The 16,860-nt window shown below is 39.5% G+C and overlaps 1 protein-coding gene and 1 pseudogene across 1 annotated transcript in view; one reads left to right on the plus strand and one right to left on the minus strand.

The window, feature by feature from the left end:
- Positions 1 to 16,860, plus strand: part of ATM (ATM serine/threonine kinase) — a 158,448-nt gene that overhangs the window by 4,137 nt on the left and 137,451 nt on the right. The window contains exons 3-8 of the mRNA XM_006753148.2: positions 736 to 833; positions 918 to 1,030; positions 2,618 to 2,763; positions 10,585 to 10,749; positions 14,629 to 14,794; positions 15,433 to 15,671. Coding sequence (XP_006753211.1) covers positions 762 to 833; positions 918 to 1,030; positions 2,618 to 2,763; positions 10,585 to 10,749; positions 14,629 to 14,794; positions 15,433 to 15,671 — 901 coding nt within the window. The 5' untranslated portion in view covers positions 736 to 761. The remainder of the gene's footprint in view (positions 1 to 735; positions 834 to 917; positions 1,031 to 2,617; positions 2,764 to 10,584; positions 10,750 to 14,628; positions 14,795 to 15,432; positions 15,672 to 16,860) is intronic.
- On the minus strand, positions 8,363 to 9,724 carry LOC107182271 (annotated as a pseudogene).

A 16,860-nucleotide genomic window follows, 5' to 3' on the forward strand; every position in this document is an offset into this window, starting at 1 on the left:
ACTTAAACGTTTTGATGAGAATAATTTCTAGGTTGCGTACATCATATTGTTCCACGTTAGGTGTTAAATTGTCCACAATCTCTATGCTAAGCTTAAGCTCTTGGTTGAAGTGGTAGCCACCACATCTCTCTACTGAACAGGCACTTTCCCCTTTGTAATAATTAATCTGTGGGCTCTTACTGTGTGGCACCATACAAATATATTATTCCCCAAGTACCTTTTACCTAATGTTTCTAGTACCACTGCTAACTTTTTTTAAAAAATATTATTTGACTTTTTACAGAGAGGAAGGGAGAGGGATAGAGAGGTAGAAACATCAGTGAGAGAGAAACATCGATCAGCTGCCTCCTGCCCACCTCCTACTGGGGATGTGCCTGAAACCAAGGTACATGCCCTTGACTGGAATCGAACCTGGGACCTTTCAGTCCGCAGGCCAACGCTCCATCCCCTGAGCCAAACCGGTTAGGGCTGTGTTTCAGTTTAAATGTCGTGTTTCTTAGAAGAGGTCTCAGAAAAATAAATTATAACTTTCATATTTTTATCTTGCTACTGCACACAAAGTACACATTGCATGTTGAAGCTTTGTTGTGGTATATACTAAGAAAACCTCATTTAAGTATGGAAATGTTAAGAAAAACCATCCTGCCCTTGATCACAGTATGTCACTAGTTGTAGCTCTAACTGTATATTAATGCCCCAGTCTGAAATAATTTTATGTATTTATTGTTTTTACAGTGATGTGTTTTCTGAAATCCTGAACCATGAGTCTAGCACTTAATGATCTGCTTATTTGCTGCCGTCAACTAGAACATGATAGAGCTACGGAACGAAGGGTAGTAAATTACTTAAATTTAGTCTTTGCTTGAAACAAGTATGTGATTGGTAACCCATTATTGTGCTTGTTTTTTCATTTTCAGAAAGAAGTTGAGAAATTTAAGCAACTGATTCGGGATCCTGAAACTGTTCAACATTTAGATCGACATTCAGATTCCAAACAAGGAAAATATTTGAATTGGGATGCTGTTTTTAGGTATTTTATTCTAATTTTAAAAAATGTATTTTTATTTATTTCAGAGAGGAAGGGATAGGGAGAGAGAGATAGAAACATCAATGATGAGAGAGAATCATTGATCGGCTGCCTCCTGCATGCCCCCTACTGAAGATCGAGCCTGCAACCTGGGCATGTGCTCTGACCGGGAATTGAACTGTGACCTCCTGGTTCATAGGTCAGTGCTCAACCACTGAGCCATGCCAGCCAAGCTCTAATATTTTTACTGTATTTGTTTTTTATTTTTATTTCTGTTGTGATTTTTTGGGGTCTATATTTAGATTTTATTTCTCTTTGTCTCCTGTATAACATTGTGCCTTGCATATGAAGTTGGCACTTAATACTTATTTAAAACATAATTTTAAAAATTATATATTATTATTGATTTCAGAGAAGAAGGGAGAGGGAGAAAAAGAATCATTGATTCCTGCCTCCTGCATGCCCCCTACTGGGGATCGAGCCCACAACCCGGGCATGTGCCCTTGACCAGAATAAAACTTGGGACCTTTCTGTCTGCAGGCTGACACTCTATCCACTGAGCCGAACCAGCCAGGGCTGAAACATAATTTTTAATAGATGTTTATATAGAGACAATTAATTTTAAATCATTTTTTCAGTAAAATGTCTTATGCATATCTCATTCTAGATTAGAGAGAATTCCTTTCATATCAGTTAGTTCATAAGACTATTTTAAATTAGAGAATAAGGTCGAGTTATGACAAGTGCATTATTATTACTTTGACACCTTTAAATATTACTTTAAGAAACTGCCAGATGTTAAATTATAATAGAAAAGTGAAAGGAATTTTAGGATAATTATATATGAATGCAGTTAAATAAAATTCAGGCATATAATTGGAAAGCTATAATTGGTTGCTGGATTTCAAAGAGAATTAATGCATTAAGACAATTTTCAATTATTAAGTTCTGCTGCAGTTAAATATTTTACCCTTTGTTCTCCCTGCGTGATCTACAATAATACTCTGCTTTGTGTTGATGTTTAATGCTGTGTTGCTGACCATTATTTGAAAGAGATGTTGGAGTGCTTCACTGGGCTGGAAAAAGTTTAGCTACATGAGAAAGCAGGTCTAATTAAGCAAGTTTATTCTATACATATAAAAGGCTAAGTTGACTTGCACATGTGTGAGATATATAAAGCTCTCACTAGTGCCACTTACACGCATGTGTTTCAGTCTGTCATTGTTGATCATGAATTTGGTTGACATTTCTATTACAGAGAAAGGATGAATAGCGATATTAAAATATTTCTTCTAATTAATTTCCTTTCAATGTGCAAAAATCTGTGCACTGGGCCACTAGTGATAAAATAAGAAAGCAGGCAATAAAAAAAACAATAGAAAATCATGGAGGTTAGAGATTAAGAGCAGACCAGATTCTAAATTGGTATTCTGGGGCTAAGGCATTGAAAAAGAAATTTATATCATTTGGTACATTGATTGAAACTATGATTTATAAGATGTTCTTTATGATGGCATGAAGAACTTTTTGAAGCTATTATAATAATTTAAGTATTTAATGAGTTTCTGAAATTCCATTTTTTTTCTGAAGATTTTTACAGAAATATATTCAGAAAGAAACAGAATGTCTGAAAACAGCAAGACCAAATGTTTCTGCATCAACACAAGCCACAAGGCAGAAAAAAATGCAAGAAATCAGTAGCTTGGTTAAATATTTCATCAAATGTGCAAATAAAAGTAAGTGCTATGTTATTTATTATAAATAATTGGCTTCATAGGCGATTGTTGCATGAGTTTGGTGTGAATATGGTGAGATAAACGTTGAGTGATAACTCTAATTTCTAGCACATATAATGATTTTTAATATTATAGTTTCAAATATTTGGAGGAATTTATGTAAACATGAAATGATTTCATCATCTCAGGGTTAAAAGGATTAAAAGTTATTTCAACAGCTATTCTTCTTGGATTGCTTCTTTAAGATATTTGAAGTTAGCCTAGATATTTCCCCTAAGTCTTCTTTTCTGTGCTAAACAGACCTACTTCCTTCAGTGCATATGAATATCACTTTCTTCTGAATATTCTTCAGTTTAATCCTACTTCTCTTAAAGTGTGGGACTCAATGTTATAGGTATGCTCTAATTGGTACAGAGTAGAGCAGGACTTGACATCCTTTGGTGTATACTTTTACTAATGCTAAGATCACATTGTTTTCTTGGTAATAAAAATTCATACTCTCTTAAAAAATGTACATATTTTTATTGTTTTCAGAGAGGGAAAGATTTTATATTGATTTGAGAGCGGAAGGGTGAAACATTGATGATGGGAGAGAATCACTGATCAGCGCCCCCTATTGGGGATTGAGCCCACAACTCAAGCATGTGTCCTGACCAGGAATTGAACTGTGACCTTCTAGTTCATAGGTCAACGTTCTATCATTGAGCCACGCCAGCGGAGCAAAACCCACACTTTTATCTAACAGTGTGTTTACTATTGATTAAAAAAAAAACCCAAATTTTGTTTCTGCTGATGAGCCACATCTCTCCCATTGAGCTTGTACAGTTGATACTCTGAATAGTTGATATTTTTGAACCAAAATGCAGGGTCCTAGTAGACTTATGTAAGGAAAGGAGCTTTATACAATCATGAAAAACTAGAATCAGTGTTTGTTTAGGGACTCTTGGGGTCAGACTTTGTTTACTCTTCATAGATAAGGACAGTTTTATGATACCAAGTTTAGTTTAAGAATCAGAATATGGCTCAGTTGGTTGAAAAGTGGTGTTTTTATTTAAGGTTTTCTTTTCCTGCAGGTGTGACTTTGTAACTTGAACATCTTTAATCTTGAAGCAAGAACCAGGGCATTATTATCATGTCATCTCACTTCTTTGTTTTTTCAAATGTTGGGAGGGTTGATGGGAATTTAAACACAGGTCCGGACTTTGCCAGACTCTTCTTGGCATTGGTATACAAGGTACAGTGAAATAATCAGAGAGGCAGCTGGGAAGTAACCAGTAAGCAAATATTGTTCATTCCTCGATGTAGGCATTTTTCAACTTCTGTACAAAGTATAGACATTCTAGAGCAGGGGTGGGCAAACTTTTTGACTCGAGGGCCACAATGGGTTCTTAAACTGGACCGGAGGGCCGGAACAAAAGCATGGATGGAGTGTTTGTGTGAACTAATATAAATTCCAAGTAAACATCATTACATAAAAGGGTATGGTCTTTTTTTTTTTTTAGTTTTATTCATTTCAAACGAGCTGGATCTGGCCTGCGGGCCGTAGTTTGCCCACGGCTGTTCTAGAGACTAGAAAATCCCACTGTGAAAAATGTTAAGTTCCATGAGGTTCCTTGAAAAGCCTATGCAGCCAGCTTAGGCGTCCTTTTGAGGTAGGTTCATTCAAAAAGAAAGTCAGCAAAATACATATGTATGTATGTATGTGTGTGTGTGTATGTATATGTGTACACACACACACACACACACACTAGAGGCCCGGTGCACAAAAACTTGTGCACTGGCCGGGGCGGGGAGGGAGGGCGTGTCCCTCAGCCCCACTTGTGCCCTCTCACAGTCTGGGACCCCTCGGGAGATAACGACCTGCTGGCCTAGGCCCACTCCCAGGTGGCAGAGGGCAAACCCAATCCCTAGGTGCCTGCCCTGCAGCCCCTGGTTGGGCTCAGTGCAGGGCCAATTGGGGAGTTGGGGTGCCACCCCCTGTCATGCACAGAGCAGGGCCGATCAGGGGGTTGGGGAGCTACCCCCTGTCATGCACGGAGCAGGGCCGATCAGGAGGTTGTGATGCCACCCTCAGTCACACTCAGGGTAGGGCCAATTGGGGGGTTGGGGCGCCGCCTCCTGTCACACTCAAGGCATCGTTGATGGGGAGGTTGGTGCGCCGCCCCGTCATCCACAGAGCAGGACCGATCTGGGGGTTGGGGCACTTCCCCCCTCACACTCAGGGCAGGGCCGATGGGGAGGTTGCGGCTCTACCCTGTCACATACAGAGCAGGGCCCATGGGGGGGTTTGGGGGCGGCACCCTGTCACACACAGAGTCACAGGGCGATCAGGGGGTTTGGGCGCTGCCCCCTGTCACGCTGCTCCAGGGGCCAGGAGGCCTCGCGGCTCCGCTGATCCCAGTGCTGGGAGGCATATTACCCTTTTACTATATAGGATAGAGGCCTGGTGCACCAGAGGGGGCCGGCTGGTTTGCCCTGAAGGGTGTCCTGGATCAGGGGGGGTGTCCCAACTGGGGTGCCTGGCCAGCCTGGATGAGGTGATGATGGCTGTTTGCAGCTGGTCACACCCCCTTCAGGGTGGGGGGTCCCCACTGGGATTCCTGGCCAGTCTGGGTGAGGGGCTGAGGGCCGTTTTCAGGCTGGCGGGGGACTGAAGCTCCCAACCGCTCCTTTTTTCCTTTTTTTTTTAATTCTTGGATTTATGGCTGTCACTGTAGCTGAGAGCCGGCTTTAGCTGTGAGACCTCGCTGCTGAAAGCAGGTATCTGGCTTTGTTTACTTTCTGTATTTGAAACTTTGTTGCGACTCCAGCTCTGAGATCCCGGCTGACTGAAAACAGGTTTCTGGGGTTTTGTTTAGCTTCTATATTTGTAACATTGTTTCTTAGCAGCTCAGAGCCCAGCAGCGGCAGGCGGGGGATGTTGGAGTCCTCTGTCACTGAAGCAAGCAAGCCTCCTGTTCGTGTCAGTAGCCTGGCTGCCGGCCGCCATCTTGGCTGGCAGTTAATTTGCATATCGCCCTGATTAGCCAATGGGAAGGGTAGCAGACGTACGGCTAATTACCATGTTTTTTATTAGCTAGGAGATATTTATCTATCTGTCTATATCTATATATATGTGTGTGTTTTTTGATTTCAGAGAGGAAGGGAGAAGGAGAGAGAGTTAAAAACATCAATGATAAGAGAGAATCATTGATTGGCTGCCTCCTTCATGCTCCCTACTGGGGATCAATCCCCCAACCCAGTCATGTGCCCTTGACCAGAATCAAACCCAGGACCCTTCAGTCTGCAGGCAAATGATCTATCTGCTGCTCTATCCACTGAGCCAAACCAGGTAGGGCTGTCAGCTTAATTTTTGAAACACTTGTCAAATTTTATAGAGAAAGGAAATACATTGGGATTAAAGCCATAGGGAATTATGACTTCATTCTGATACTAATTTACATAGTTACTAGAGTCCAGTGCACAACATTCGCGCACTCGGGTAGGGGGAAAATTCCTCAGCACAGCCTGTGCCCTTTAGCAGTCTGGGAGATCTTGGGGGATGTCCGATTGATGGCTTAGGCCTGCTTCCTGCAGGCCGAAGCTGCAGTTGGACATCCTTAGCGCTGCTGTGCAAGAGAGGCTCCCGCCAATGCTGCTGCGCTCACCAGCATTCATCCCGGCTTGTGGTTGAGTAGGGCTCTCCCTGTGGGAGTACACTGATCCCCAGGGGGCAGCTCCTGTGTTGATCATCTGCCCCCTGGTGGTCAGTGAGCTTCATAACGACAGGTTGTTCCACCTTTTGGTTGCTTTGCATATTACCCTTTTATTATATAGGATTTAACAAATGTTTATTAACTTCTACTGTTGGACAGTCACTGGGCTATATGTTGGGATATACACTGAGTGGCCAGATTATTATGACCACCTGACATTTGTAGGCAAATTAACTATAATTTCGTGCTGAAGTTGCTAGAGGGCCAGACGATTATAAATAGGGAAGCAGGTTGTTTACCACAACAGTAAGAGTGATTTTTTTCTGAAGATATGGGTAAACAACGCGATTTAATAGCCTTTGAGCGTGGGATATATTTGAATGTGAGTGGCCAGATTATTATGATCACCCCATCAATACTTCATTGGGCCACCTTGTGCCTTCAATACTGCGGCGATTCTTCTTGGCATTGACTCCACGAGATGTTGAAAGGTGATGCGAGGACCCTGACAGCATGCCTGATGAATAGCACTGTCCAGTTCTGTGAGATTTGATGGTTGTGGAACCAGCTGCCTGATGGCTCTTTTAACTTCATCCCAGAAATGCTCAAGTGGATTGAGATCTGGTGATTGTGGGGGCCAGCTAAGCAAGGTAAATCTCCCTCATGTTCTTGAAACCACTCCTGCACAATACGAGCACCGTGGCAAGGCGCATTGTCTTGTTGGAAGAAGCCATCTCCATTGGGATACACCATCAACATGATAGAATGAATTTGATCAGCAACAATACTTAGGTATGTTGTGCTATTCAGACGTTGTTCCACATGAATTAAAGGGCCCAAATCACATCAGGAAAACATGCCCCAAACCACAACACTGCCCCCACCAGCTTAAAGGGTTGTGCTCATGCATGTGGGGTGCATGCTTTCACGCTGTTTCCACCAAATTCTCACTCTGCCATCTGCATGATGCAACTGGAACATGATTCATCGGACCACATGACTTTTTTCCAGTGCTCTACTATCCAATCCTTGTGTTCCTGTGTGAATTGGAGGCGTTTTATCTTGGTAACTGCAGACAGCAAAGGTGTTCGAAGAGGCTTTCAGCTTCCATATCCCATACGATGCAGTGTATGGCTAATTTGCCTACAAACGTCAGGTGGTCATAATAATTTGGACACTCTGTGTAGAGATCAATTACTTTCCATAAGGATGTAATCATAACATGTTACAGATAAGAAAATGTTATAAGGACTCTAAGAGAGCGATGCACAGGATATTACAACAAAGGAGCATATGATTGTGCATGTGATTTTTGGCTACGAGCCTAAAATTATGAAGCAAACCTTACATAAAAATTATTTTCTAGTTATATCACTGTATATTAATTTAGCTTAGTCTAATACTTCTGAATATAACTAATCTCATAACAAAATTCAAAACTGGAATATATTCAGATATACATAATGTCTTGTGGAGCACACTCATAGCTTAAAAAATATTGTATGTGAATTTAAGATTGTTAACATTGAAATATGATAAAATTTCAGTTGTGACATCAATATGATTTGCTCAAAATTTTTTTAATTAAAAAGCAACATTGTCACTAAAAGCTTTATTTTAGAAAGTACTCATCCTTGGCAAACAGTGGAGATCTCTTAACCTACACATATGTTACAAGTGAGTTTTATAAAAGGAAATAGTTTAGTATACCTACCGTAAATATGATTGATAAACCCAAGGCAGCAGACATGCAAGCTGCAGGTTTAATCCTGGTTGGGGTGCGTACGGGAGGCAACCTATTGCTCTTTCTGTCTCATCGTTGTTTTTCTCTCTATTGCTCTCTCGCTCTCGCCCTCTCCCTCTCTATTTAAAAAATCAATAAAAAAAATATCCTGGGATCAGGATTAAAAAAACAACATTGCTCTGTGCTGGTCTATTTATCCTGATAAAATCTTCAATCCTTCCAATACTGTTAACCCAGCAATTATTGCATTAGTAGCGATAGTGGAGTAATGCTCCCTTCAATTGATTTTATATCACATCTGCTCTTCATACTGAAAATATGCATCCTCAAGTTTGCAGCAGAGGTGACAAAATCCATTACAGGTGGGTCATCCTTGTCCCATATGAGCTCAGCTCTATCCCCTTTTTCTGCTAAATGAACTCTCAAAGTCTCATTGCTCTTTGAAAAAGATGTGCATTGCTCTTTACATCTAGAACCTGCTGTTTTTTTAGACCTAACAGATTAATTTTGTTAATCTGGTACATTGGTCTCTTCTTTGACTCTGTCCTTCAGCCTAGTCCAGTGGAACTGGAGATTTCCTTTTTCCACATAGTTTGCGCTTTGTCAAAAGATACCTGATACCAGCTTTAAAAGCTTGGTAAAAAGTTTAACTGGCCCGGCTGATGTGGCTCAGTAATTGAGCGTTGACCTATGAACCAGGAGGTCACGGTACGATTCCCCGTTAGGGCACATGGTGGGGTTATGGGCTCCATCCCCAGTTGGGGTGAGGGGTGCTGGAGGCAGCCAATCAGTGATTCTCTCTCATCATTCATGTTTCTGTATCTCCCTGTCCCTTCCTCTCTGAAATCAGTAAAAAGATTGAAAAAAAGAGAAAAGTTTAACTGGATTATATCCAGTTGATTTAGCTCCTTCCTTTATGGAAATAGGTTTAATGTCACCTTCTTCATTCAGTGCCCTGCTCTGGCTTCAGCTTCCATTGGTTTCCAGGAAGCTTCAGCATCAGCTCTCTCAGTATATACTACTTAATTGTTTTTCAAACAACTGGTTGAAATTACTTTGCCCAAACGATGCAAAGAATAGGTTCTGAAGTTGTGTTATGAATTGTACAGCTGGGAAAAGTTTTCTGGGTTGGTTTGGGATGACAATAATAACCCTCAGGTACACCCTTTTTGATAGTGGTTACTTGCCCAAGACCAGCAGTTCCACACTCAATAAGAGGAACATCAGGTGCCAGGCACATCCTATTAATATGGTCTCAGGCAGCTCTGCTATCTAAAGCATTCATAACCAATATAAATTGTCAAAAATATTCCACATCATAGTTGGGGTTCATGTTGCCGTCATGATGGGCTATGATACTTGCTTTCAGGTAATACTGCCGTACACTGTCTTTGTCAACCTGGACCTTTGATCTTCAAAACTAGAAGATCTTTTGAAATAAGAACTGCCAATTGAGGTTGCTGACATCAGTAGTATCCATATCAATTATGTTGATGTGGCAAAACCCAGTGAGCACAAGGTTTCAAGGAGTTTGCAGCTGATACTGCCCAGGCAGCCCCTGTGACAGAGCCATAGTAGGATGACCAGGAGCATGACGGAAGCCTTAATTTTTAAATTTACTCTTACCTTCAAGAATTTCTTTCCTGGCCGGTGTGGCTCAGTTGGTTAGAGTGTGGACCCTTCGGTGCACTGGTTGTGGTTTGAGTCCTGGTACGGGCACATACCTAGGTTGCGCTTTGATCTCTCCAGGCACATGCAGATGCATGTGGTAGGCAACAGATTGCTGTTTCCCTCTCTCCTCTCTCCCCCTCTCTCTACCTCTCTCTCCCTCTTCCTTTCTCTCTGTCTCTCTCATCAGTGAAAAATATATATTTGAGTGAGGGTTAAAAAAAAAAAGAATATATCCGTTAATGCTGAATATTCAGGACCTCATAAATAAAACTGTAAAAATTACAATCTTATATATTTATATGCCATAAATACTGTTATAGGTCTTGGAAGTAATTTTGCTTTTCAAAATAAATACTCTCCTTATAATCTTGTTATTCTAATAAATTCTCCTTTTTAAAGTACCAAGAAACTTTGGATCATTTCAGGTCTAATGCCAGAAATAGTGAATTATTAAAGATGGAATGAATGATTGTTAGGCTACATAGTCTCTGTCTCTACTACTCAACTCTGCTATTTTATTTCCAAAAACAGGTGGCTTGCAGAATTTTGCTCATGGACCATTGTTTGCTAATTTCTGCTCTATGAGAAGGAGATTAATAGTAATTTAAGGAATTATTTATATTTATATAGTTGCCATTCCACATGTTTTTAATTATTTTTTCTGAAGATTTATATGTGTTCATTTATTTGTTTATTTTATTTTTCAAATAGGAGCACCCAGGCTAAAATGTCAAGAACTCTTGAATTATATCATGGAAACAGTGAAAGATTCATCTAATGGTGCCATTTATAGAGCCGATTGTAGCAATATACTGCTCAAGGACATTCTTTCAGTGAGAAAATACTGGTGTGAAATATCTCAGCAACAGTGGCTAGGTATGTTTTGAAATTTGTTCTTAATGAATTTTTCCTTGTGAAATGATATTTCCCCAAAAGAGTAGTTAGAGTCTTTCTGTATCTCTAAATGACCTCAAAGTTTAACATTACTTTAATAAAATTAAATGACTACAGAATTTGACCCTAAGATTGCATTTCTTATGGGCTTCCTAAATTATTCTCACTGACAATATATTAGGTGTCTGCTATCAGAAATGGAATTATATAATTGAAAGATGCCATCTTCTAGCCTCAAGGACTTGATAGAACAGTGGCAGAAAAAAAACAAGTAAACCAAAATTACAATGCAATATGATATATTTGGGTGCAGCAAGTTCACATATCAATGACACTTAAACTCAACCATGATTAAGGTAGAAAAAAGAAAACCGAAACAGAGTATATCATAAAAGTGAAAGCAAAAGAGTTTCAAGTTGAAAGGAGTGTGACATTTCAGTGTTGTAGAAATGGCAAGACATAGAAGTATCCACTGGGTTAAGCAATTAGCAGGACACTGATAATGTAATGGAAATCAAAAGTGTTAGCATAGGTTATGTAGGACCCAGTGTGACTTACACAATTAGTAGAGTGCAGGGAGGAATCTAGCGTTGTTGACAATTTGTAGGTGAGAGGTACTGAGAGATCACAGAGGAAGGAAGTTATGGTCAGAGACTGAAAGATTTGAGTTTATTAATTTCAAAAATGTGGAACATTTCTGGGTCTTAAAGGGTCATGGGTACCAGGAAGGAACCTCGTATGTTGACAGTTTGTTAAGTGAAAGGTACTAACTGGCCACAAAGGAAAGACGCTGTGGTCAGAGAGTGAAACATTTGAGTTTATTGATTTCAAAGGTGGAAGCATTTCTGAGTCTAAATAGTTTAATGAAAAAGGAATTTGGCTCTAACAAGATCACTTTAAGCCAGATGTCAAAGCCTTCCAATACAATCACCTCTGAAAATTTAGAAACTCAGTATTTTCATTGAAAAGTACTTAAGATAAATTATGCTAACTAAATTAAAAGACATTTGTCTTTATTGTCTACTGTCAGTTTATCATTTCAAAATGAGATATATATGAACGATAAAATCTTGACCTGCCCTGTCTGACACTCTTCTGTTCCCACATGAATAAAAGCCTGCTCAGCTGTTGCATTTATTTCTAAGGCATCATCTGATCCTTTGCTCTAGTTCTGACCACAAGGTTAGTTTTATCACAAACACAGCCTTCCACAAAGCTTGTGGCAGCCTTTGGAGAATAGGCCAGTAATATCTAGCATGCTCCAATAAGTCTTTCAGCAAAGTGGTCCACCCTAAGTATTTAGGACATTTGCAGATTTGAATTTTAGATTGTTATTTGTAACCATAGTTCTCAGTGGGGAAAAAAGAAGGCAACCCTTCTTTTACTATGCTTCCATCATTTGGCATATTCTCTGAAATCCTTTTTCATTTTTAAGCAAACTACTACCACTTGTAATAATTGGCCCTTTTGTTGAATTATTTTCCTAATTAGCTCCCTTCTCTGAAACTTGCTTCTCTAAGGAGGACTCTGCTCAAGAAGTGAAGTTTACATTCAAAATACATATTTGGCAGTAGTGGTGGTTGAAGCTATGGTTATGATGAGATTGTCAAGGGAGAGAGTTTAAGAGCGAGATGAGAAGATGGCCTAGGACTGAGTCAATGTTTCCATATAAATTTTGGAATCACCTTTTTTATTTCTACAAAAAATCCTGCTGGGGTTTTGATAGGGATTGCATGGAATGTATTGAACATTTTAGGAAGAAGAGACATCTTAATATTGAAGACTCTTCCAGTCCACGAACATGATATATTTCTTCACTTATGTAGGTCTATTTTGATTTATGGATGTCAGTGTTATTATCGGTATATAGAATTTGTATATTGTTATTAGATTTATATTGCAGTAGTTTATAAATTTTATTGTTTCTAAGAAAGTAGATCTTAAAAGTTTTCATCACAAGGAAAACATTTGGTAACTATTGTGGTGATGGATATTAACTAGACTTACTGTGTTAATCATTGTGCAGAATACACCAATCATATTGTACACCTGAAATTAATATAATATGACAGTTATATCTCAAAAATATTAATCCTTTAAAAAAAGGAAAGATCTCAAGTCAATGAACTGAGCTTTTATCTAAAACTAGAAAAACAAACAAACCCTGCCTGAAAGGTGTGTTTCAGTGTTTGAACATTGACCTGTGAACTAGGAGATCATGGTTCAGTTCCCTGGTTTCAGGCTCAATCCCCTCATAAGATGTGCAGAAACGTGAGATGCATTGAGACCTATCTCCCAACACAACGAAAAGCAAAATTGCTAATGCAGGTTCTTCCCATAAAGAGATAATTAGAGCCCTGGCAGAGTTGCTTTTTTTCCAGACTGTTGTTTTTTAGATATGTTTGTATAGTGAGCCTTGGGAGAAAGAGATGTTGATAGAGATGATTAATGGCTTCCTGCAGAGCAAAGACAAGTTTGCTTAATATTATTATTATTTTTTAAAGAGTTACACTTTATTTTTTTAAATATATTTTTATTGTTTTCAGAGAGGAAGGGAGAGGGAGAGACAGAAACATCAATGATGAGAGAGAATCATTGATTGACTGCCTTCTGCACCCGCCCCTTCTCTTCTCCCCCAGGGGATGGAGCCTGCAACCCAGGCATGTGCCCTTGACTGGAATTGAACCTGGGACCCTTCAGTCTGCAGGCAGACACTCTAACCACTGAGCAAAACCAGCTAGGGCAAATTTCCTTAATTATTATAAGCTTGGGGTTTCTCTCCGTAGCTCAGTGTTCATACCTGTTTCATCTGTTCCTCTTCACTTTGCTTTTGACATTGAGGAACTTATACAAAAATGAACATACCCTACTGTTATTTCTGTGAGAAGTAAATTGTCTACTATTAATCCAACGGCATTAAAATAAAACAAAACAAATCTGGAATGTGCACTGTGTCAAGTGCTTTGTTAGGCCTAGATGAAGGAACATAGGGTTAGAGAAGTTAAGTTGCTTATCTGAAGTCTGGCTCTCAAACATGTTTCTGTTCACTGCTGCTTAAGTTGTTCCTGTCTTGAACGGAATTTATATAAAACTAGAGGCCCAGTGCACAAAAATTTGTGCGCTGGGAGGGGGGGGTCACTCAGCCTGGCCTGTGCCCATTTGCAGTCCAGGACCCCTTAGGGGATGTCCACCTGTCAACTTAGGCCCACGCCCCGGGGGATCAGGCCTAAGCTTGCAGTCAGACATCCTCTGGCAGCCAGGGAGCCCTCGGGGGATGTCTGACTAAAGGCTTAGGCCCCCAAGGGAGCTGTGATGAGGACGCTGGTGTGACAGAGGAGCCACACTGTCCCGCCCCGCCACCCCAGGTCGGGTTGCACACGGGACACCTGGGTGGGCCGGCCGATCACTGCTGCCCTGCCCAACTGCCCTGGGTCGGGTCGCACACGGGACGCCCGCCACCCTGGGTCGCAGACAGCTGGCAGGGCAGGCAGGATGGTGCCGTTCCGCCCCACTGCCCTGGGTGGCAAATAGCAGGCCCGGAAGGCGGTGGGGCAAATGGGATGGTGCTGACCCGCCCTGCCTACAGTATGCAAATTAGTCACCATCTTTGTTGGCGGTTAATTTGCATATTGCACTGATTAGCCAATGGGAGGTGTAGCAAAGGTATGGTCAATTACCATGTTTGTCTATTATTAGATAGGATACAATTAAATATTGATGGAATGTTTTCACTGTATTTAAATAGTATTATTTAAATCTTTATTTTTGTGTGGAATTATTGAAACTTAAATTGTGACATTTAAGTTAAATGATTTGATACTTTTCTTTTTAAAAAGCATAACTAATACTTTTTTTTTTAAGAATTGTTTTCTGTGTACTTCAAGCTATATCTCAATCCTTCACAAGACATTAACAGAGTCTTATTGGCTAGAATCATTCATGCTGTGACTAAAGGATGCTGTTCACAAACTGATGGATTAAATTCCAAATTTTTGGATTGTTTTTCTAAGGCTATTCAGAATGCAAGGTAATTTAATCTTTTTGTATTTTATTGAAAATCCATTTGATCTTGAAAACCATGTTTTTGATTCAGTAATGAAAAATTCTACCAACTTTTAAAACTTGGCTCATTATAGTAGGACTAGTGGATTCCCAAAGGAAGTACTAGTTAGGTCCGACACTTCCTGAATATCCTGCGTGCAGACCATGAAATGATGTTCCTAAGTGAGACCTCTTTCTTGCTTTTCTAATGGCAGGAAAGCTAAATGTCCTCTAAGTAGTTTTGTTTTTCCCATTTTTGAGAATAAGAATAAAATAAAATAGTATATTTTGGAAATATCAATATCTTATATTTGTGTCGTATTACCCACTTATTAATGTGTAACATTTTATAAATGGTAGCTATTATAAATTAGTTTTGTGTAATTTTAGACAATGTTCCAGAAGCAGAGAGAGCTAACAGGAGTGATAGTTAGCACCAAAGAAGAACTTTTTTTTTGTTATGTAGTGCTGCCTATATTTGTGTGTGTGTGTGTGAATAGTTCTGAAACTATTATTTGAAAATTAGATATTGTTTTATTTCAGCATCCAACTTCATAACTGTCTTCAGTTTGTGTATTTTTCTCCCCGTTAAACCAAGTTAAGTGTGTTTATTTTCTTTCACAGACAGGAACAGACCTCTGCCGGTTTCAATCATATCTTAGCAGCATTTGTTATCTTCCTCAAGGCTTTGGCTGTTAACTTTCGAATTAAAGTGTGTGAGTTAGGAGATGAAATTCTTCCTACCTTTCTTTATATTTGGACTCAACATAGACTTAATGATTCCTTAAAAGAAGTAATTATTGAATTATTTCAACTTCAAATTTATATTCATCATCCAAAGGGAGCCAAAACCCAAGAAAAAGGTATAAAGGAAGTTTTTGCTGTTTTGAATTTGCTTCTTCATGGAAACATAGAGGCTTAAGCATGAAATCCGTATTTGGTAGGAGGTAATGACCTACTTTTGGATTGCTGTGCTTACCGATGATATTAGTCATGATGATATTTTTCACACACATGTTTTTAGAATTTGGAGCTGTGGTAGAAAATCATATTTTGTCTTACCCTTTTGATTAGTATAATGGTAGATATTATGAGGAATACAAACAAATATGAGCTACTATTCCCTCTAGGAGTTAATTATGCAGCAATAATTAGTTGCTGAGAGGTATGACATAGACTAAGTATAAAAGAATTTAGAGAAGGCATGGTCTTATTTACCCACACATTGCTTTTATTAGAAGATAAAGTAGATAAATAAGGGCTGAAAATAGCCAATCAGGTTAGTCAGGGCCCAAGGAAGATTTATACATATAGCCTTAAACCTCATAGTTACTCCCGGCCCCTGTTTACTGGGAAACCAGAAATGAATGACCCATGCACTCTTTCATCAAGAGAGTATTGCTTGGATGGTGTAGCTCCATTCAGTAGACAGGAACTTTATTGGGTGGACGTGGAACAGAATGAGTTTTCTCATGCTCAGCCTGAGTTTGCCTTTGGGCTTGTACTAATCTTTGGACCAATTCATCCTGACTAGTTTAATGACCTTATTAAGATATCATTCTGCATTGAGTAATAGTCCCTAAAACGAGGGAGAACTGCTGTAGCCACTTTTTAAAATCAAAGGTAGCTGTGATAGAGCTAGTATGTATGGTTAGATATGAGTTCTAGTATGTATGGTTAGATATATTTTTAACCCATGTAACCACTGTGAGTCAAAGTATGGTAATTTTTCTTAGTTTATCATCTTTCACATAGCTCTCACCAAGATGAAAATCAGGTTTATTAGAAGATGGTATGACATGTTTAGGGTTTTAGTTAACTGCATATTAGGATGAATCAAAAATTGGCAGGATGAGGAGGCTGCCAGAAATGCTACTGTAGTGTAAGGCTAAGTAGTTTCGTGTTTTCTGTTTTGTTTGTGGGAAGTAATAGCCCATTGTCCCCCATACTGGTCAGATCACAGTGGAAGTATTATGTTCATCAGATTTTGTAAAGTCAGCATTTTAAGAGTCAGCATTTTGAATTGCTGAGTAATAAGTTGACTGGAGTGTA

Source organism: Myotis davidii, unplaced genomic scaffold, assembly GCF_000327345.1.
Source record: "Myotis davidii unplaced genomic scaffold, ASM32734v1 scaffold1491, whole genome shotgun sequence".
Classification (NCBI taxonomy): domain Eukaryota; kingdom Metazoa; phylum Chordata; class Mammalia; order Chiroptera; family Vespertilionidae; genus Myotis; species Myotis davidii.